The sequence below is a fragment of the Anarrhichthys ocellatus genome, unplaced genomic scaffold, assembly GCF_004355925.1.
Source record: "Anarrhichthys ocellatus isolate YVR2014 unplaced genomic scaffold, GSC_Weel_1.0 scaffold110, whole genome shotgun sequence".
Lineage (NCBI taxonomy): Eukaryota > Metazoa > Chordata > Actinopteri > Perciformes > Anarhichadidae > Anarrhichthys > Anarrhichthys ocellatus.
Genome location: NW_022280140.1, coordinates 101,959 through 125,001, shown reverse-complemented (window position 1 = coordinate 125,001; position 23,043 = coordinate 101,959). Strand labels below are relative to the sequence as shown.

General features: G+C 37.9%; 3 protein-coding genes across 5 annotated transcripts in view; 2 read left to right on the top strand and 1 right to left on the bottom strand.

Moving 5' to 3' along the window:
- LOC116399390 (coiled-coil domain-containing protein 106-like) overlaps positions 1 to 1,859 on the bottom strand; it is a 6,030-nt gene extending 4,171 nt beyond the window's left edge. The window contains exons 1-2 of one of the 2 annotated variants that reach the window (XM_031876515.1): positions 1,696 to 1,859; positions 565 to 723 (exon numbers count right to left, since the gene is read on the bottom strand). In XM_031876515.1, the coding sequence (XP_031732375.1) occupies positions 565 to 723; positions 1,696 to 1,735 (199 nt within the window). In that variant the 5' untranslated portion in view covers positions 1,736 to 1,859. The remainder of the gene's footprint in view (positions 1 to 564; positions 724 to 1,695) is intronic. The other variant, XM_031876516.1, reaches the window with a different exon arrangement.
- Positions 1,860 to 2,178: 319 nt separating this feature from the next.
- Positions 2,179 to 5,309, top strand: tmem238a (transmembrane protein 238a). The gene is made up of 3 exons (XM_031876526.1): positions 2,179 to 2,272; positions 3,707 to 3,864; positions 4,854 to 5,309. The coding sequence occupies exons 2-3, from the start codon at positions 3,714 to 3,716 to the stop codon at positions 5,015 to 5,017; spliced, it is 315 nt and encodes a 104-aa protein (XP_031732386.1). The 5' UTR covers positions 2,179 to 2,272; positions 3,707 to 3,713; the 3' UTR covers positions 5,018 to 5,309.
- Positions 5,310 to 14,308: 8,999 nt separating this feature from the next.
- On the top strand, positions 14,309 to 20,755 carry LOC116399382 (recoverin-like). 2 transcript variants are annotated; one of them, XM_031876506.1, is made up of 4 exons: positions 14,309 to 14,381; positions 15,445 to 16,022; positions 18,807 to 18,918; positions 19,914 to 20,755. In XM_031876506.1, exons 2-4 carry the CDS (start codon positions 15,642 to 15,644, stop codon positions 19,997 to 19,999), a joined length of 579 nt encoding a protein of 192 aa, XP_031732366.1. In that variant the 5' UTR covers positions 14,309 to 14,381; positions 15,445 to 15,641; the 3' UTR covers positions 20,000 to 20,755. The 2 variants fall into 2 exon arrangements, with proteins under 2 accessions (XP_031732366.1, XP_031732367.1); XM_031876507.1 differs by lacking the exon at positions 14,309 to 14,381 and adding an exon at positions 14,383 to 14,465.
- The last annotated feature ends 2,288 nt before the right edge of the window (positions 20,756 to 23,043 follow it).

Here is a 23,043-nt window from a genome sequence, read left to right as displayed (position 1 = left end):
CTCTTTCTTATTATTATTTCTCAATGTATCCATACTGTCAAACTAATTATTCATTTTATTATGTCTCTTGTTATTTACTTATGAATTAATTATTTTTTTCTCGTATTTTCTTTTTGTGATGTTATATTCTCAAGTCATCACATTGTCGTGTTTTTTGTCTATTTTGCCTTTTATTTAAAAGAAGAAATGTACTACTCGTCATATACTGTGTGTGTATATATATACACACAGTACACACACATAAACAGTATATTGATTTGGAGAACTGTGATGTCAGAAATTTAATATTCCCAATATCCTTCATCACTTTCTTCAAAGTTAGATAAAAGACAGTGTGTTTAAAGGAAGAACTTTGGGTTCTGTGGGTTTTAACATGCTTGTTAAGGGTTAAATTGATCTCAGACACTATTCAAATTGACAGACTTTCCAACATCTATTGACCTCTTCATGAACACCGTTAACTGCTGATTAACTAACTATCCCAGCTTGCTGCTGCTGCTACTTCATGAAGCTGGTGAAACGCTGGAAGTAAAGCGGTGGTCATGTGTCGTAGACGTGACGTACCGTCCATCATCTGCTCACCCTGGTTCAGGTGATACGCAGGTGGCCTCTCGATGCTCTCCTCCAGAGGGAAGGAGACCTCATAGGCATCCAGATACAGACCTCCTCCTCCTCCTCCTCCTCCTGACGATGAGGAGGATGATGATTGGGGCATGTAGTGCTCTGACAATCACACACAAGACAGCAGAACATTAGCAAGTTAAGTCCACCACAACCAAAGACTATTTTCATTATTACTTCATCTGTTGATTCTTCTTTTATTAGTTGATTTGAGTTTATAAATCAGGGTTTCCCACAGTGTTTTAGAGCATTAAAAGATGTCCTCCTCTAATGTTATCACCGAGCACTTAATGAGTCCGTCTTATGGTTTGGGCTAAAATTATTAAATTGATCATAAGACACGATGTTGTCAATGCAAATCTGGCAATCACAATTCCTCAGAGCAATTTGTACAAAATCCTCATCTTTAAGAAGCTGAAAGCAGAAAATGTTTCAGCATTTTAGCTTTAAACAATGAATCAATATCTAAAGTGAATGACTGTGGACTGACTTATTGTTTCAACTCCAATAACAAAGTTAATAAAGTTCTAAACTATTTTTAGGTTATTCACTTTCGCTTTACATAAACTAGACAATAAATGATCAAATAAGAGGAGATATAATGTAATTTATCTGGAGGGAAACTGTTGTGCAGCAGCAGTACAAAAGAGTGCAAATTTAAAAATACATATTTAAAAAAAGGAGTAAAAAATATCAATAAAATGATATACACAATGCCAAAAACTAAAAGCTTAAATCAACAAAACAGAACATCAGTAAAATAGTCATAACATAGAAAACAGCGTTTAAAGTGTGTACAACTAAATGAGGTATTAGGTCATAAAAACGTGGACTAAAATGTATTAGCTTATCAATAATAATGACTTTTTGGAGGAAGTTTAGAGGCAGTAAGTGATTTGCTCCACAACTCTTTTAAATCTTGTAACATGTCGAGAAAAACACATTAAACAAAGACAGTCGGGTCTAAGAACAGACGTGATATTTAGCTCATTATAACACGTTAAAGTCATTTAAACGCACCCGTCAGTGGGTTGGTAGCACGAGCTGGATACGCCATTTAAAAGGTGCTCTTACCTGGCTGGTGTGCATCGTCTCTGTTGGTTGGAGAGTTCATGACTGAAGGGTCCGTTCAGGTGAGCTGCACTTATCAGTAATACACTGACATACTGTGATAGACTTGTTATTATTAGTCTCCAGTTATACTTCTGTAATACAGCCTGAAACGACACACAGCTGCCCGCGCGACCTCACCCTCAGCGGCAATTACCTGATTATTAAGTGGCTTCAACAGGTGTACCACGCTCAGGTACGCACATGCGCACAACGATGCGTGTTAATTCGCTCCAGAAAAAAAAGCACCTTTTAATACTTCTGTCCAAACACCTCAGCAGCTCCTACTGTCTGTCTGCATGACTCCACCTCAGACGGAAGTGTCTCGAGCTGCTCTTTCGCGATTGGAGGGTTGAAACTGGGGGGCCAGACCGGAAACGCATCACCTGAGGGGGGGGGGGGGGGTTGGTGCGCAGGTAAGGTTGGAGAAGGAGGCGACGTCCGCAGAAAAGGTGAACAACGCGGAAGCAAAGAAAAGCTGCACGAGAGGAGCTTCGGGAGCGATTGAGATTGTATGCAGCTGGACGGACAACAACAACACGTGAGTCAGAGAAGAACATAAATAAATATAATAAATGGTGTAGAATTCAATGTTCTGTTTGATTTAAAGTCAAAAATCTTTGTCAGAAAACAGACTCACCTGAGGAGGCTTTGTGCTGTGATTGAGTTCATGAAGCTCAATGATAATTAACTTTTAGATTATTCATATTTGTCGGACTATTCGCACAATAAAAACAACATTAAATGTTGTTTAGAAGACTCACAGACATGATGACGTCATAACTGAACACTGTTACACCTGAAAAGCTTCTGGCCAGAGTCACACAGGTGTTTGGTGACGTTAGCTGGGAGGCTATGAACATGGTGGCTAACATAGATTACATATTGGTTGTACGGGCAGTGGAGGAAGTATTCAGATCATTGACTTCAGTAAAAGTACTAATACAACACTGTAAAAATACTCCACAAGTAAAAGCGCAGCATTGAAAGTGTTACTTCAGTAAAAGTGTTTAAGTAGCCTACAGTCAGAAAAATGTGCCCTGTGACTGTTGTACTGTTATATATTAATATTAGATTATTATTACTCATGCATTGATGTATAAACAGGCCTTTACTGTTGTAGTTGGAGCTCATTTCTAACTATTATCTAATGATTATTATTATTTCACTTTTAATAGATTAATTGTTTGGTTACTAAAAATAAATAAATTATCAAAATGATTAAAAAGAAAATGAATGATTTTAGTGCCTCTAAGTTATTTATTTATTTATTTATTTTACATGTGCAATGAACTTTGAAGTAAATTGTTTTTAAAATGATCAAAGAAACATTGCAACATTAAGAAAGAAAAGGAAATACTTGTGTAAAGTAAAAGTACCTCAAATCTGTACTTGAATACAACAGACTACTTGTGTAACTGTACTACGGTACCTTCCACCACTGCACTATTTCAATCATTGATTAAAGCACACATAATACCAATGACTTATGTGTATTATTATATTAATGTATCATTAAGTACTAATAACATTTCTTTAAACTGGTTTAATGATTGATTTTATGATCCATGTTGTTACAGAGACAAGCACCTCCTTCCTGCCGTTACTCCTCTAATCATGTGCTTGATTCTCTGAACACAAAGTTTGATGAATTTCTATTTGTTTCAATGAGCTGCCAGTTTCTGGGCTGCTGATTTTGTAAATGGTATGTCTGACATCAAATACATAAAGCAATCCCAGTATGAATCTCTAACTCATCTTTAAGTGTTTTATGCTGAAAATGACAATTAGCATTCAAGAAAAACCTAGAAATGTAGCATTTTATTCTACATTCGGGGTAAACATGCATATTAATATATGGTGGACACTAAAAACATGTGTTTGCAGCTCTAAAAGCCAGATTTCAGTGAAAAAAAATGGCACATTTGAATGTTTTTTAAAATATAATAACAGCCTTTCTTCTCTTCCTCCCCAGGTTCACGATGGGCCTGTGTCACGGCCTCTCCCACTGTAAACTGGCTCTGGCCTTCGCTGTGTTGATGGATCTACTGGGAGGAGCCGCTCTGCTGGTGGGAGTCTTCGCCCCCCTGGAGATCAAAGGGCGGGACTTTGGAGACTTGCTGGTCTATACTGGTATGAAACAACAGCCCCAGTGATGTGGAGTAGATGTGATGAGTTACAAACTCATGAAGTAGGAAAGAGGAAAACATTCAGTCGTTGGTCGTTCTTTATTGGTTTATTAGTTCAGTGGGATCGTTCAGTAGTGGAAAAGAAATCTGATATTTTAGTGAGGAGATTGATTTGTTCCTGTGTTTCAATTAAAAATGTTAAAAAGCAAAATGTATTAATATTACATACAGAAAAGACTTTGAATCATGCAACTCAAACAAGAATATATTTATTTTCTCTTCTTTTTTTTATTGGAAGTACAATCTTAACAGAAAGCATGCATGTTAGCTTGTTTCCATGAGAGAAATTAATAATGATCATGTTTTATTTTAATTTCAGAGCTTTTAAAAAAAGGAACAAACATAAAACGTGAACTTTTTTTAGTTCACAGTTTCATCACTTTGATCTGAACTCGTGCAATTTTGATGTAATGTTAATTTTTACACTTTTAAACCAGAATCATTGAGCAGAAACAGAAAGCAAATACAGTTCTTATCTGGGTTTCACTCCCGTTCATGATAACTGCTTCATCGAGCAACATTTAATGTTCAAACACATTAAATCAACACCAAGTTCAACATCATGAGCTATAGTTTTGTCTACAGCGTGATATAAACTGTAAAGAAAAAGGTCAAATCAATGAGGAAACACAAGAAAGACTGATAAAAGACAATAAGAGATCAAATATAACGTTATTGACATCAAAGGAAATTGTTGTGCAGCAGTTTAGGCGAGAAAGAGTGCAAATATTAGATGTCAATAAATCCAAAATATAAACAGCTTGGGTCCACGTTTACTTCCTGGCAGCTGATGTCAACAGGTAATAATAGAATACGTAAAATAACACACCTTTGTAACAGTTGTATATATATTTTTTGATCATAGCTACTCGACTAAGTGGTGGACTTTCCCTGAATTGACTCTCTAACACGCGGCCGCCGGTCTGTTCACAGGAGCTCTGTTCGTGCTCATGTCTCTGGCCGGGTGGGTGTTGTGGTACAGCGGAAACATCGACGGTCTGACCTCCAAGAGGGAGCTCGGACACATCAGCAGCGCCGTCGACCGGCTGGCTCGCAACATCAGCCGCAAGATCCGCACGTACAGGGGCCACCTGTGAGCCAACGGACAGGAAGTCTGACTACCTTTCAGTATAAAAGTCTGCTGCCTCCTGTGTTCGTCAGTGTTAGTATGAGATACAGACACTGAATCAAACTCCTAGTGTTACACCTCAGAATCATTTCACTCACCGCTCTGTTACATGATGTTGATGTTTTATTATCAATAGTATTTTTTAGTGTTTATATCTGGTCTCTTGTTGGATTTCAATAAATGCATTTGCACTATAAATATCTGTTTTTTATTACATTTTCAACCATTTAAGATGAATTCTCTATTTACAAACAATATAGCAATATAATAAATATATACATTTTAATAAGTTAACAAGTCAAACAACAAAAATAAATTAAAACATTTATACATTGATATATAGATATATATCAATGTATAGAGTATGTTTTCCTCTTCATCCTGTTATTTATGAACATGTGTAATGATGGTGCTGTTTCTATATATATATATATATATATATATATATATATATATATATATATATATATAAAATTAGTATATCATAAACAGGATGAAGAGGAAAGCATACTGTTTGCATTCACTATACAGTATATAACATGTTATATATATATAACATGTCATATATTATAATATTTTATATATATTTACATTATATTGTATTTTAATGTCTTATTTATATCTTTTATATGTCATTATTTGTATATTTTATGTATACAATAAACACCTTTACATGTATTTATAAATGCACATCATGCATAATATATTCTGTACTTAACCCTCTAATATATATAGTTGTTGTGATTTATAACCTACGGTAACTCGGGTTAAGCAGTAGATCATCCAGCCAATCCCAGTCTGCTCTTATGTGCTAAATATCCGGGTTACTTCCTGTGTTCCTCTGGATTCCATCCTGCCGGACGACATGGTGAACTCAAGTGAACGCTCCGCATGAACCAGACCCGAATGAACGGTCAGGTGTATCGCGTGTACCTGGCTCGGTAAATCTGGATCATCCTGACCACCTTTGAACTGTTGGATGACGAGCTACCCCGCCCACACACACACACACACACCTTTCCACAAGTAGTGTGGTCGGAAATGAACTCAAATGAACTGAAAGAACTCTTCCATGTAATGAACTGAATGCCTCTATTTTTCCGTCTGACGTCTATGAATCTTATTTATCTCAGAGATATTCAAAAGGCAGATCATTTTGTTTTAAATTTGTCGTGTAATGATTTTTCTAATGCGATGCTTTGTTAAAACGTACCTGTGAAGTGGTTCCTTCAGCTTAGTACCTAACAAATGACTGGTCCATAACTCCTGTTCTACTTTAGGATGGATCCCACTTCTTATTGTTGTTTTATTTCATTGCTATGTATTATTTATCTTTTATTATCTTTTGCACATATGGTGAGGTGAAAAAAATGCATTAGAACAACATTTAAAACATAATAAAGAAAATAAATATATCAATTAAAAGTTATAGTGTGTCTTAAGTGCAGTTAGTTGCCCCAAACTCCTGAAAAGGTAAATAAACCGAACATTTTATTTACACTGTACCATGATATTGTAGCGTTTATCTTTATAATAATCATTTATCATGTAGTTTAACTTATTTTCCTGCTTACATTATTCCTATCTTTATCTGGTTTGGTTGTTGTGCTGCTGTAACACCTTATTTCTCCTCACTGGGGATCAATAAATAGTTCTTCTTCTTCTCTGATATTCAGAGTATTTAGTAGATCTATGATCTGTACTGACCTCTACTGGTGACTAACAGGAGTTACAACACCAGCAGATTATACATCACCTGTGGCCTCAAGAAGAAAGATCAGAACAGATAAGATAAATAAACAAACACAAGGTGATTGAACCCCACCTGAACTCCAGATTACTACATCCATAAAAAAAGAGGAATGGACGTGGCAGCAGAGTTTCCCTGTGACACGGCTCAGGTAATCCGATTCACCTGAAAACACTGGCCAAGTCCAAGACTACAAAATAATAGATTACTCGCTGTGGGATTATTGTAATCTGCTCTTCTACAGTAACAGACCAGTTAATCCCAAAACAAGTCATTAGATCCGTTACAGCATCTGTGGAATGAACCGATGTCAGATCAGACTGAAAGAATGCTGATTTGTTGCACTAGTGTCTTGAAATGAGATGTTTAGATTTATGAAAACAAAGTATTTATGACTTTGTTATTAGGTGTAGATGATAATTAAAACTTAAAAAAATAGAAAACATTTTCAACACCACAAAGTAAAGTAGACTTTATTATAATGTGTAGGGAAAATTCATGTGAAACAGTTATTAGATATCTTAAATGTGTTATATATGAAAAGCAACGTTGACAATCCAGAAAGTAGGGGAAGAAAAAACTGAATTTCTTTTTAGGAGAAATGTTATTGGTAAAATAGAATAGTGTCAGATTTGATATGAATCTGTTAATTAAAGAGCGTCTTTCAAGCCTGATGCATAAATGAAAGCTGATTAGTTAATAGATATCACCGTGAAACTTCACCACTTCATTACTCACATTAAACAAGACAAAAAAACAGACTTTGAGAGCATTTTTTTTTAGACTCAAAAGGTCGCTTGCATTACTCAAGTACTGTACTGAAGTACAATTTAGTACAAAAACTTCACTTGAGTATTTCCATTTTATTCTACTTTATACCTCATCACATTTTGAAAGCTAACATTCTACTTTTTACTCCATTTATTTGACATCTTTAGGTTCAGATTCAGCTTATTGATACTAAATATAATAAATTATGATTAAGATACACGGCACCGTGTAAAGTATTTAAAATGAGCTCCACCTTCACCAGCTGCAAAATTAAAGTGATGAACACATTAATGCATCAACAATTACAATCTCCAGTGTATTATATTATTGTGAAATGGGCCTTTCTGGATAAGGAGCGCTTTTGGTACCTAAAGTATATTTTGATGATACTTTTGCACTTTTACTTAAAGTAAGAATTTAAAGTTCGGTATTTTACTTGTATCAGAGTATTTCTGCACTGTGGTACTAATACTTTCACTGGAGATCTGAGTACTTCTTCACGTGAAGTGATAAAACAAAACGTTGATGTTTTCCTGGTGATCTTTAACTTTGTAAAACCATCTAATCATCACTTCACTTCAGTCACTTGGGACATTTCATTCTTGACTTCTCTGAGGCCAACGCCCTGATTTCCACCCGTCGGTATCCGAAGCAAGGCCGGTGAACACATGCTCGCTGTCCTCATAATCCCATTACTAGTTATACAAATACTGTCTGCAGGGGAATACCCTGCTCACGCTCAGTTCACATGAGGTTATTCATGGTGGTGGGGTGGAGGGGGGGGGGGGGGGGGGGGGGGGGGGGGTCATACTGAGAACCAAAGAGCTGTCGAGGAACGGAACCAAAGTATCTTGTTAATAACCTGAGAGAAGAGATCTGAGTTTATAGCAAACCTGGGTTTAATAAAAGTAGTGAGAAAGAAACCTTCTGCTGTCGTTCAGATTCAATCCATTTGGGGGATTTTAACATCCGAGGGCAACTCGGGTAAAGTCTGGTGATCTGACAGACCCAGAACACAAGTCGAACTGAATCTCAAGATAAGGTTTGATGACTTTAAGTGAAGCCAACAGGAGCGTGAGGCAAGAAACTTCTGGCAAAAAACATTGTTTCATGCTCTAGTCAATTAAGAGATTTCAGTCTATTTTTCTTCCATAACACGTCTTTCAGACTAGAGGAAAGAAAACATCCAAAATACACATTTAGATGTTTATTTTACTACTTTGACTGTTTGATCTGTAGATTTCTCTTAAATTCACCAAAAGTTACCATTAGATAATGACTCATTTGCATATTTAAACACAACATTTCAGAAAACGTTTTATACAAAACATGCTTCTCTTAAAGCAGCTATAATCAATATTTTTTATATTAACAACTGATCTAGTGACTAATGTTAAATATGTCGCTCATAGTGACAAACTCACAGAGAATCGTCACCCTCAGCGATATGGAGCATTTCAGCGTCTTTCAGCCTGTTGTTTTGTTTTATTTTGGTTCACTCTCAAGGCTCTCATCGGCAGGTAGCTAACAAGACCAGCTGGTCAACAAAGTGGAGCGTTTAGCAGCTAAAAAGTCGAGTTGTTGGAGAACAAAAACTGAGCTATGAGAGATTGAATATTGTGCTTACATTGACATTCACCACAAGTTGCTGGACATGTGAATAAGTTTACCAAATCAGCTCAAAAACAGATGATGTGTCAATGTTGTGCTCGCAAAGTGGCCACAAAAATGAAATTCATACAAATTTAATGAGCAAATAACCAAAGCTGTCAACTTTGAAATGGTATGGAATGAAAAAGAAGACTAAAGTAACGTTTTGCTCCAAAGTCATGAAGATTTATTTTGTTCAAGCCATTTTTCTTCAATCTCGTGTCTGACTGTTAATCTGACCTCCCTCTTCTCCCTCGACTAGTATCCACATTGGTAGCCATGATGCCCATTAGGGTGTGTAGATTAAACGTTCCTATTCTGGTAATAGATTCGACAAGGTCGGGCCAAAGACCTTAGATAATACTTATCAGCCTCGTTCTGCTCACCACAGATTTTCCATTCCCTGTCTTGACTCTTTGTCTGCTTTGCATCACTGCCAAATCCTCCTTACGCTGCCTAACACCACCACCTGTACTGCTCTCTCTCTCTCTCTCTCTCTCTCTCTCTCTCTCTCTCTCTCTCTCTGTCTCTCTCCTTCTTCTCTTTTAATCCTCCTCTCTTTGCAATTAAAGGATTCTCTTTCCTGGAACTCAATCCAAACAAGGGGGGGTTTAAGGTGAGATTGAAACAGCTAAGGGTTTGTTTTTTGCACGGTTGGGCAAAAAATTTGTTATTTGATTGGTTTGAGTGGTTTGTGAAAATTTGAACTTTTTTGAACCAAAAGTAACAAAATAAATGGAGGCACTTTTCTTCTGTGACTCAGTGTAACAGTCGTAAAGTCAGCAAACTGTCTCAATAATGTACCTTCGGTTCTGAAGAGTGAAGTCAATGCTTCATGTCTTAAAGCTGCATTCTCTCTAGTGTCCACCAGGGGGCGACTCCTCTGGTTGTATAGAAGTCTATGAGAAAATGACTCTACTTCTCTCTTGATTTATTACCTCAGTAAACATTGTAAACATGAGTTTATGGTCTCAATCTCTAGTTTCAAGTCTTATTCAATACAGCATGATGTTCATTTAGTACATTATGGTCCATTTAGAGTCAAACAGACCATAAAGCAGGGGATGCTTTAGGGCGGGGCTACACGGTGATTGACAGGTCTCTAGCAGAGACGTATATAACGTATCTACGTCGCTCCACCTCAGTCCAAATATGATCACTTCAGTTCACTGGTTGCGAAAATCCAAGATAGCGACTGCCAAAATGCTGACCTCGAGGCTTCAAAACAGCAGTCCACAAACCGATGGATGACGTCACGAAAAACACGTTGACTTCTTATAAACAGTCTATGGTTGAGACAGCAACAACATCTATCTAAAGTTGGCTAACTATAGCTAGCCAACATTAGCCTACATTAGCAACTGGTCATACCAGACCAAGTAAAGGCCGAGTCAAAACAGTCGCCCCTATTATACACTTTATGACACTTCACACCATTTTTTTTTTCACTTGCTCCTTGCTCGCTACATTCTGACTCCAGCAGCAACTCGACTTCCGATCTCCTCACAGGTGAAGAAATATCTCGAGCCACACTACCCACAATGGTAAAAAAAGAAAGACGTTGCCTGGTCAGCCATATCTCTGGTGATGAGGTCTTCAGGGAAGAAATCGAGCTTAAGTAGTAGGGTGTCCACACACGATTTAAAGCTAATGCAGAGCTGGAAGAAGCAAAGCAAATCGAACATTATATTTAAGGTCGCGATCTCAATGAAACACTTCGCTAAAAAAACGCGCTGCCCACAAAACCATTGTTTTTCCAGAGCAATAAAAGTTAAAATATTGCTCGTCAATGTCACACTTGGCCCAGGCAGCCAATCAAATCAAGCAAGAGGGGGGCTTTACTACTTTACCACTGACTTGCTGTTTTAAAGCCGATGTGTGTGGTAGGGCTAGCTAACTAGTTAGCTGTTGGGACTATGGCGTATGTGAGAGGGCAGAGAATATTCATATCTCATGTTGTGATAGCTTTATGTGGGCTACAGGGAGCGAGGGAGCGAGTGCATTATTATTATTATTGGTTGCACATGCAGCGCCTCTCCACAGGCCTGACCTGCTTTGCCAAGGTGTTTTTGACGATGCTTTTTATTGGCTATGACTTTCTTATTTCCATGGGAGAAGATAGTGTTTTCCTTCTTTGTTTAAAAGCTACATCGTTCCTCTTTAAGAAGCTATTTCACTCAGAAGGTGACATTGATTTTGCACGTCCTTTGGCAGAGCACCACAAAGCCTCGGCAGCCAGATGGCAAAATCCAAATCACCTGTGGAGCCGCAGGACGATGGTGCCAGTAGGGAGGCAGATTGCTGAAGTTGGGCCCTCAGTACGTCAGCAGAGGAATTAAGTTGTTTTATTTAATACAGAAGAGAGATCAGCGGTTTGCCAGGAGGGCTTACTGTATTCTAGATGCTGCTCTATAGTTGTCCTGAGATAAAGCAGTGGGTGTAAAGGGAAGTCTGCAGTGCAGTTATGTCATCGTAATCAGATTGATCACACATTATAGTGTGTTGTGGTAGTCGTTGCTCTGCCTGGTGACATTATCTTATAGGAGTCAGGTTCCTGAGATCACACCTCTGCAAGAGGGTTTTGTGTTTGCCGGATTGAGCCTTTTTCCGCATGTCTTCCTCCTACAATCCAAAGACATGCAGGTCAGGTTCACCACCGTAGGTGTGAAGGATAGTGTGAAGGGTTTCATGTCTCTATACGTGTCAGCCGACCTGTAGAGGATGCACCCCGCCTCTCGCCCGATATCATCCAGTGTAAAGGATAAGCAGACACGGATAATGGATGGATTAGTGACAGTAGTTTTATAACATTCTGATGATGTCAGTTCCTGCTTTCTACAAAAACTGCATTCCCATACAACTCAAAAAATCAATTACATTTAGAGGGAAACATACGGTCACAGTTTTCAACAGTTTCAAAAATGTGCTAAATGTTGTAAATTGAAACAAAACAAAAAATGTCCCAAAACTACTTGGTTAGGGTTTAGATTTACAACCCGACTCAAAGGCGGCAACATGAATGGGAGACCAGACGAGTTAAAGGTGATAAATATGTACATTTATTTAAAGAATACATAATCTAAACTAAACAAACATGGAGAGTAAGTAATCAGTGATGTCCACTTGTAAAAATGTCTGAAACAAACCAAACTAAACAGCAGCCGTGTCAGCTAAGGAAGAGCCCGTCAATGTTCAGGTGGAGAGACTTTAAAGCTGTGTACATTTGCTGAGTTACGGTAGAGAAAAATGTGAAAATGCGAGTATTGTTTTGTTCCTGCTACACGTCTGAGTGATGAATTAGCAGTAAACTTACTTACAAACACAGGAGATACATTAAAGTGAGCTGGCAGAAAGGTGAGGGAGGACAGAGGGTATAAATACCACTCGGGTCAAGACCCCTGAATCCTGAAGAGTTCGGACTTTTCTTTGTTGTCTGGTTTAAGATGGAGCAGATGGTGGTTGAGCGGTCAACTCTCCTTTAAGCACATTTAAATCACAGAGCCACTCAGCACCACTCGCTGATGTTAAACTGTTAAGTCTTTGCCTGCCCGAAGGTCCGAGGTAGTTTGGGGAAGGACTCACTTTTACTTTGTCACTTCACTTGATCGGGTTTATTTATACGTCGGATAAAACCTGCAGCGGGCTCGTAATCAGGCAGCGTTTCACTGCCAGGTCAGTTGCCTTGTTATCCGCTGCAGCCCCAAGACAAGAGCCGAGCTGCAGGCCGATCCTTGTAGTCCGCTTTTGGTCCGACCTTTAACCTGTGACATGTCAAACCTCCATCTTCCCTGTCATATAGATCTCACAATACATACACAATAATACAGAGTGTTTGTACACTGAAGCAGTTGATAATACTGGCAGTGTTGACAAGTTAAATATCTTTAAATATAACCATTCAAGAGGCAGAAAATCACATCCAACTCTTCATTTGACTTGAAAAGATGTAAAAGACTATTAAACCACTCTTGGACCATCATGGGACACTATGGCTCTCCAAAGAAGCTTTTATGAACTCAAGTCTTCGGTTAATTCATTTGGAAAATTACATTTATTATTATTATTTATGATAGTGAGTCAGACTAAAAATGGAAACATTTATTTTTCTTTCTATTTTCTAAATTTAATGAAGCCAAAATTTACTTCAAGTTCACCAAGATTTATATAAAGTAAATTGCATAACTGAACTAAACTAAGCTAAGCTAAACTGAAGTTTATGTCCTTTAATTAGTCTTAAATACGCCCTAAAATAGACACCATCTTTCGACGGGATCACAATGAAAAAAGTGTGTGGGAGGTTGACAAACGCTCCTTCCTCACTTCCTACTCCCTTACTTCGTGTGCCCTTGCTTGCACCACACTCACCATCAAACTCCAGCCTTCATCTTGATCTCAACTACACATCTGTGACGTTTCGTTCCTGCATCTTGCACAGTTTTGACGCTATCGCGGTCACAAAAATCACACATGGATGCAGCCTCGAAAGATGAAAACAATACCAGCGTCGCTGTCGCGGCTGGTAACCAAACCAATAAATCACTTTGCATATATTTGCAAATGATTCATAATTGTATAATTGTTCTGTTGAGATGAAGTCGACTGTGATGAAGTACTTAGATATTTTACTAAAAGTAAAAGTAGGAATGCCACAGTGCAAAAATTCTCTTTCACAAGTAAAAGTGCTGCATTCAAATTTTTTACTTTAGCATCAAAATATACTGAAGTGCCAAAAGTAAAAGTACTCAGAGTGAATAGACTATATCATAATAATGTATGTTATTGTATTATGATTAGTGATGCTTTAAAGGTTGAGCTAATTGTATTTACTTGTTTTAAATATTGTTTTTCCCCTTGGGGATCAATAAAATCTGAATCTATAATCATATATTATCATTCATTTAAAGATTGTATTTTGTATTAATCTCAATCTGCAAAGTAAGCGATCAAATATTTAAAACACATTCTAGATAGATGTGACTTGGCCACTTGACTACATGAAAAAAATAGAAGAAGCAGCTCAGGGCTTCACATGGTCGCTGCTGAGGCTCTGCGTCAGGGTGATCCGCTTTAATTGACTTATCTGGACAAGAAGAGGCTGACTTCCTCTTGCTCACAAACACATCGTCCCTGTTGGTCCTGGACTCCTCAGCTGCTCTCACAGGTAGGAAACAAACGGAATATCACCATCCTTAGGACTCCAGAAACTGAATTGGACCTTTAGACTATTTGACTGTTGGTATTGGAGGTATTTATCTTAAACTAGGTTCAAGTGAGATTCGTAGAGGCATAAGAAGGGAAGAGAAGACTTTTAATGGATGAAAAGCAATGTTTACATACATTTTCTGTTGTTGTCTTTTCACCTTTAATTGATCTGTTTTGTTCTCCATCAACATTAATGTACCATGTGGAATTTTTATAACTTAGATGATGAAAAGAGAAGACTTACCGATAACTTATTAAACTTAAGATAATATCTTCATTTTATAATTGTCATGGTTATTTGTACCATTCTATATATTTCATGTACAAGCTCATTTCATTTGGATCTTTGAAACATTTTTTTGTAATTTGTTTAATTGTTGCTACCCTTATCACTAGGAATTAATGCAAATCTTCCTTCTTGATCTCTTCTGGTATTTTCCCAAATAGTTGCATAAGTGGGTTTATTTTTTAGAGAAATTACAAAAAATGTTAACTCTCTCAAAGGATCTTCAAAGCCAATTTTGTCCGAACATGACCGGAACATGTGACTGTGGTTTGCCTTTTGCTCACCACATTCTGTCCAGCAGCTTGAAATTACATTTTTTTTGTACTTTGAATTTGTGGTAATTGATTTCTTTATCCCCAAAGATTTGTTTATACAAACCTTTAGAAACCCACATTTTTAAGATCTGATCAACTTTGCTAAAATAAAGGATGGATCAATTTTCCATAAATCAGTTATCACAGATTATTTTCTTGTCAAAATGTGTCAGGTAACATAATTTAATGGCTTATAGAATTTTACTTTGCTAAGACTCGGTACCATAATGCAGTCTGCTAGTTTTAAAATAGCGAAGGGGTAGAGAATTGCGGAAGTGTCTGAAGCACCACACTTTAAATGTCAATAAGCAAGCACTCCAGCCTTTACCTGGGTTAACCCTTGTCCGTGACACCTCTTGCTGGTATTACTGATGGTTGATTGGCTTAATGAGCTTACCAAGCGGCTTCTGCTCTTTTCACAGCATATGCTTCTGTGGACTTAGGCACGACCAGGATCAAGAAGCATACTGCAGCCATACCTCAGGGATAGTCTTCTGTTTGCCACTTTGACTGAGTAGAGGAGGCAACTCCCTAGGTTGAAGCTGTGTCTTTAATTGCTCTAGAAGAGCACAAATTCTCACTTATATATAACTCTAAAACATCCCCAACACCATCAACAATGGGTAACAGCAAGAGTGGCGCTGTGTCCAAGGAGATTCTGGAGGACCTGAAACTCAACACCAAGTACACAGAGACTGAGATTGCCCAGTGGTATGAAAACTTCAAGAAGCAGTGTCCAACGGGGCGCATCACAAAAGAAGAGTTTCAGAACATCTACAGCAAGTTCTTCCCAGAAAGTGATGCCCAAACATACGCCCAGCACGTCTTCCGCTCCTTTGACACAAACGACGATGGCACACTGGACTTCAAGGAGTACATCATCGCTCTCCACATGACATCAACAGGCAAGACCACCAGGAAACTGGAGTGGGCCTTCTCGCTGTTCGATGTGGACAAGAACGGATATATCACCAAGGCAGAAGTCAAGGAGATCTGTACGGTGAGTTTTAGAGAGTTGGAAACAACCAGTTCTTGCAGTTTGTTAACTGTTTGGCTTCCAGATATTAAGGGAATTGCATGAAGGAACAGTTTAGTACTCAAATTGAAACACGAACAAGAGTGAAACACAACAGTGTCATCTGCATAGAAGTTGATATTAGACCGTCCTGTACTTTATCTGTTATTGACTTCTAGACAAACGTCAGCCATTGGCAGGTTTTTCAGACCTCACCAGTGATTAAACTGGGGTTAAGTGGGAGAAGGATACTTTGTATATCTTAAGACTGGAACGTATTCAAAACTTTGGTGGAAAAGACAGTTAAATTGATTTGTAGATGAAGGAGTTGATGAAAAGTGAGAGAAAAACATGGGTGGATGGGTTAGATAGTAAAATGCATGGATCATTTGCTGAGCTGTGACTTAAAGGAAGATATATGTACAGTATTCATAGGAGATCACAGGAGCATATTCTGTTGAAGCATATCATCTTATGAAAATATGTTGCTTTATTTGGGTGTGCAACTCCTTTTTTGTCATTTCTGACCGCATCCTTAGCACCAACCGACTTAATGAAAGCACTGATTTCCCCTTCACCAAATTTATCTGCAGTGTTGAAAACTATTTTGCATCTCATGGTATTACCCTTGTTAGGTAACTCAAGACATAAGATTAGACTTGATTGATTGATTAATTGATACTGATAAACAGTTTAAGGGCTAAGCCTACCGAGGGCTTTGGAGTGAGGATATACATAAATATAGAATTAAGAGAATGAAGAGTGGACAGGGAACTGATTTCATCTAATTCTAACAATTTTGGATCAAGACATGACACATGACATGGTAATTATTAAAACTGAAATTAGAAAATTAAACCAATGTAAAGACTCAGTTTAAACCATCTCTTGTTGAGAGAATGTGCATTGGCAGTATAGATAACAGTATCATCTGCATACAGAATGCTTTACGGAATGTCACATACTGCATCTTTTGGTGGCTTCTGGACAAAGGTCAACATTGGCAATTTGGCAGAACTTAACATTATAGTGAATAATAAATATTATAACCTCAAATGTGAGAACTTTTCATCATTAAAACTTTGAAATGGTCAGATATAAACTGAACAAACATTTCAATCGAAAATAATGCACCGCTAATGACACTATGTTGGCTGATTATCCATGCCTGACTTCAATGCCTTTTTCCCCAATTAGTTTTTAGAGAAAAAAATGGCACACAATTACATTATTTTATATGTATTTCTTGAACAATACTCCTCATGACATGCAAAAACATAAATTGCCTTGGCTATTTTCTCACTGATGATTTTGTATGATGACAGATATTCAACCGAGGTCCGTGGGATTTATTTTCGGCAAAGCATGGTATACCGTTCTCACTCCAAACTCGTTAAATACCAACGCTTTGTCAGTGGCCCTCCCCGTCTCATGCTGACTCATTGAGGTGCCATTTAGTGTCTGCATACCCATGAAGCTGCTGTTTATTTCCCTTGAAGGCAATGTCCGTAAGTTACATAACACGTACTGTATACTTATTTTTTCTAACAAACATGCTTATTTTAACTCAAACTAACACTCTCTTCCTCAATCTAACCAAGTAAAACTAAAAACCAAGTAAACCTACTTTGGAATTCCATGTTGAAAAGACACTATGCAAGTAAAGAACAGAAAGGGACACATCCAAAACAGATGCTAGTTGATGCTTAGGTCCATTGACCAAGCGTTGGTATTTGATGAGTGTGGAGTGAGAACGTGTTGGCATGGTGGGGAAGCTCAATGCAGCAGTGTAAGTAACATCAAACATAGACAGATATCAATGTCACATTAGACACATGACTAATAAAACAGACATTCTTCACATATTACCGCAAGACGGAATTTACAAACACAATTTACAAGATTGATACAAATGGACTCATCCAGGCTCAGAAAACAGGTTAATTGAATGATGCATTGTTGTGGGTTATATCTTGTATGTTATTTTCCTTTTCGTATTGCTATGGACCCTCTTAAATAAAGTTGGAATTGAATCAAATTCTTTTTTTGCACTACAAAATAGCCAGAAAACCCTATATGTGAGTTAAACCCTAATATGTGAGTTTTCCTGGACCGATGTGAGGGTCCCGGGACAGAGGATGTTGCATGTGTGCAGATTGTGAAGCCCTCTGAGGCAAATTTGTGATTGTAGGATATACAAAATAAATTGAATTGAATTGAATTTAACAGTAAGAGATTTAGAAAAATATGGTTTGAGGGAAAAAAAAGCCAAATCCTTCTTCAGTCTGACTGCAGTACGGCTGAGTAAGATCATTTATCACTGATTTGACAGTCTGGCCATTTGTTTTTGGTAATCTTTTCTTTAAGCCCTGCAAATGCAGTAAACAGTGAGTTAGTCGTTTCAGTATTCACTGTGCTGCCAATCTCCTGTAGTTTGTATTCCATATGTGGTGAGATTAATAAATGTTGAAATGTAAAATGCTTCAGATATTTATACAATCTGTTACAGAAAATGTTTTTTAAGTCAGTTATTAAGGTTAAAAAAGAGACAGGAACCCACTGACAGGTTCCACATTATAGCACTCAACGACAATTAATACTATATTTTTGAAGGCTTTGAAATCTTGTTTTCCCCAGCCGGCCCATTCATAGACACCACATTTATATTCTAAAGATCAGAGGTCATATAATCACAGAACAAAAGAGGAGTTTGTTGGTTAATTCAAATTTAATGCTACTCTCTTATTTTTTTTCATTTTTCCCTAACAGGCAATTTTCAAGCTGATTCCTAAAGATGAGCTGGCCGCTCTGGCTGATGATGAAAACACAGCTGAGAAGAGGGCAGATAAACTCTGGAACTTCTTTGATAAGCGCGAAAACGGTGAGATATAACAGGGTGAACGGAGACATGACTGAATTGATTTTGCTCTGTCCACTCGGACAGAGCTAGTCTGTGTACTCGGTCAGCCATCAAAATGATCTATTCTTCCAAACAGCTTTGTCTCGGCTGTACGACTGTACAGATTTAAGTCCAACCACCTGTTTATAGTCTAGTGTCGAGTGATACTTCACGTCATGGGATTATAGGATGGATTACTGGCCTGCCGGGACCTAAAAAGAGACACAAAGAGACGCAAAACAACTCCAAAAAGTCCTAAGATATCCACAAAGAGAGACAAAACAACTACAAAGTGACATATATCATCTACAAAGAGACACACAATGACCCCAAGGAGACACAAAACAACCTCAAAGAGACACAAACTGGCCACACAGAGACATAAAACAACTGCAAAGAAACACAAAATAATCAGAAAGAGACGCAAAACAACTTCAAAGAGACACCTAATCCATTCATGATGATAGCATTCCACTAGAATACTAATAACAACTTTATTTATATAGCACCTTTAAAAACAGAGTTTACAAAGTGCTTTGACAGACAAAAGCAGCAACAGCAAGGCAATAATAACAATAACAGAAAGCTCAGTGAGACAGTCGAGACAATACAAATAAACTAATAAATAAATAAAATGATGACCCTTTCCTTTTCCATTCTCAACCCCGTGATGCATCAACACAGCACAGTCTCTCCACATATTCAAGCAGTATGCAGCGTGCAGCTGAATCAGATGCTTGTCAGCTTGAGGACAGCAAACGTCCATGAGAAAAACACGGGAGCAAACTAATTCATTTACATTCAAAATGATTGTGACTTTGACACAGTCGTGTCGAAATGGTCTGTTTGCACTATTGGAGACTGCAAATGATTCAGTCTGCTCCCGTCTGTTACTCTTGAAAGGCTTTAACGAGTGTCTTTCATTTCATTTCATTTTGATGACCTGAACTAAACTTCTTTTCCTTTTCTCCCTCCAGAGCGAGTGGCAGAAGGAGAGTTCATCCAGGGAGTGTTGGACAATGAAGACGCTCTTCGTTTGATTCAGTATTCACCTTCGAAGTAACTCCTCTGCAGATTCTTCATTGCACCTGTCGTTCACACTTTATTCCTTCAGTCTGCAAACCGTCAGCAGCTGTGACGATAACGCCCCAATGCTCAAAATTCAATATGATGCAGAATCTCCTCCAGGGTTTTAATTACGTGTCACCAAAGTATGCAAACTGTCTGAACAGCTTTCTTTATCATACTGTAAATAACATTAATGTAACAAAGCTCTCTGTCAATCTAAAAACTATGAAGAAGACGTCAATATTCCCCAGTACATGTCACCTAATTGAAACTTTCCCACATCTAAATTTAAATGTGTTACTCTCTTCACTGAAGTTGCAATGGATGAAGCACATACTGTCTTTCTGAAACTGTCTGTGTTTAGATTACATATCTTGCGATACTGTAATTATGCAGGTGTGTTGTAGCAACTCAAGCACACAAATTTAATATGATAACATGTCACGTGCTTTAGTTAAAGTATTATCACCATGAAAAATGTTCTTTTTTCTCTCTTTCGGGCAGCCTAGTCTCTCATTTTACTCTGGGATGCTTTTTAAAAGCCTGACCAACATGGAAGGGCATCAAGGTGTAACTGTACTCTTGTTATTGTCTTTTACAGTGTCCAAGTCCTCCATGTGGCACAATCGTATATGTTTGATGTTCTAGTTTGCTTAAATGGTGCACATTGCACAATAGATTTCCGTCCTTGTACAACTGCATGTCAGAAGTGTTGGCCCTTGACGATTTATTCAATAAATCAAAACCATGAAGCTGTCATAAACGTTAAGGTGTCACGAGTCTTCTTTTTCATTGTTGTCTCGCTTTTAGTTAATAATTTTAGCAATAGAAGAAACTGGGATTGGAGGACAGAGTATTGTGTTAAGAAGTGTTAAACTGCGTTAATGGATCAGCGGTGCTCAAAACTAAGATAAAGAGAGCTTTAGCCATGTTAGCGGTTCTGTGTGGCTGACCTTGAGAACAGCTTTGTTTACATTGATATATTTTTATATTATTATATATGTATTATAAAGGTTTTTGCCTTTGTCGTTTCCTGGATATATATTTATATATTCTTCGTCTCCGGACAGCATGAAACATGACTAATGCTAGCTGACATATAGAAGAATTAAAACTGGTGAACCCGTTTCTGTTGCCCGTTCGCAACTTCTACTTCTTCTTCTTCTGTGGAAATACAGCCATGCATAGAGCCTCCACCAACTTCTGAGGAAACTATGCAGCCTAGTTTATTCCTACACGTTCTCATCCCACCTCGTCACATACTGGCCCCTTGGCTTCACTATCTAACGCATCAAACTATGACGCTCCACTACGGCCCCACTGAACCGGTTGGTAACGTTGTGAATTCAAACAAAAACACTTAGTTGTGTTTAGGAAAACCATCATGGTTGGGCTTGAAATAAGTACGTAAACTAAGTAAAACGTAAACAATGTGACGTAAGTGCGGAAAAGACGTCCCAAACATCACTAGTGTGACTTTTAAACTCAACAACACTTTGGGACATGAACACCGGTCTACCAGTTGAAAGTCCTGTGTTTGTTTGACCCTTTACAGTCTCTATACTACAGATGCTAAAGGGTGCCCTGGGGCGTGACAAAGCGTCAGTATTTGACGCCCTGGGAATGAGAATGGCCTGTCTATTCTCTCCAAACCAGTTGATGGAACCTGCGCCTGATTCACATTTATTTTTTTGCGACATTTAAAGACTTGAAGGGAAAATGTTTATCTGGTAATAATTTCTGTGACTTCTATTTTTGTTTATGATACAATCCATCCAATAGTTGTCGAGACGTTTGACTCAAAACCACAAATGAACCTCGTGCCACCAGAGCACAATCCATGGTGATAACCAGAGTAATTGGGATTCATCCTCTGGGAACCACGAATGTACAACAACAGCTGAAGATATAGCTCAGTCTGGACCAAAGTGGTGAACCAACATTGCATCTCTTACTGCAAGCGTGTCCAAAAACAGCACAAAAGATCATTACAGCACCAACCTTCAGGTGCGAATGCTGCCGGTCTACAGGAGCCCAAGTCAATCCCCTTTTTGACCTGTTTTTACAGCGTAAACCCGCTTTCACAGGTTAATCTCTAACAACAGAGGAATTCAATTTAAAGAACTGTCATCTAAAGGATAATCCACATACCCCACGTCTGTCAAAGGGATCAATTCTCCCAGTTTACAGCGGGATTAACCAGAGTAACCAGGACGCTTTTTCTATGTTGCTGCTTAGACTGTGAACAAATAAGCCTAGATGGTCAAAGATCTGAAAATATACAAATTTTAATGATTAATTATAAGGATTTTTACAATTTTTATTTTGTGTCTGCAAAATGTGTAACTCTTGCTGATATATTTTAGTATTGTGGACTTAAAAATAAGAGCCTTCGTTCCTCCCAAAGTCTCCAGATGTTCGTAGTTGACCTATTTCATTCAAGACAAACACATAATTTATAAAAGATAATCATATTGTTTCATAATGAGAAGATCTAGTTTTATCTCTTGATCCACTTTCTGAGACATCTGATGTGGTTTTTTGATGTGTGTTTCCTTCTTTGTGAAGCCAAAATAATTTCTAAGAATCTTTTATTACTTCACCAAAGAGGAAATACATCTTAGTGGGTTTCTTCTCTTTTTACCCTTTTAACTCTTTTTACCCAAAACAACACTTGAAACCCTTCTTGTGGAACTTCTTTGACTTTGAGCAAATACATCCTCTATAAGTGTGATTCAAAATATATTCTTTAAACTCATAGTTTGGAATAAGAAGCTCCAAATGGAGCTAGCTGTTGGAACAAACAGGTCAGATACACACTGAAAAAATAAATGAATTAACCCCGTCCTGTTCCACAGGTTGGGTTGTTTGAACTATGTTGAGTGAGAGGCTCATTTTACATAAACTGTCGTATAATTCCATTTAATTCACATTTTTAATTACTTCCCACATACTGCTTAGTGACCTGCCTCACTGCCTATATCATGTCAATCTCTCTCTCTCTCTCTCTCTCTCTCTCTCTCTCTCTCTCTCTCTCTC

What these genes read in the sequence shown, in the direction of transcription:
- tmem238a (XM_031876526.1), top strand. Translation starts at nt 3,714, where the DNA reads ATGGGCCTGTGTCACGGCCTCTCCCACTGTAAACTGGCTCTGGCCTTC. An exon ending in AGACTTGCTGGTCTATACTG is followed by an intron (nt 3,865 to 4,853) that starts GTATGAAACAAC and finishes GTCTGTTCACAG; the next exon opens with GAGCTCTGTTCGTGCTCATG.
- LOC116399382 (XM_031876506.1), top strand. Translation starts at nt 15,642, where the DNA reads ATGGGTAACAGCAAGAGTGGCGCTGTGTCCAAGGAGATTCTGGAGGAC. An exon ending in AAGTCAAGGAGATCTGTACG is followed by an intron (nt 16,023 to 18,806) that starts GTGAGTTTTAGA and finishes TTTCCCTAACAG; the next exon opens with GCAATTTTCAAGCTGATTCC. An exon ending in CTTTGATAAGCGCGAAAACG is followed by an intron (nt 18,919 to 19,913) that starts GTGAGATATAAC and finishes TTCTCCCTCCAG; the next exon opens with AGCGAGTGGCAGAAGGAGAG.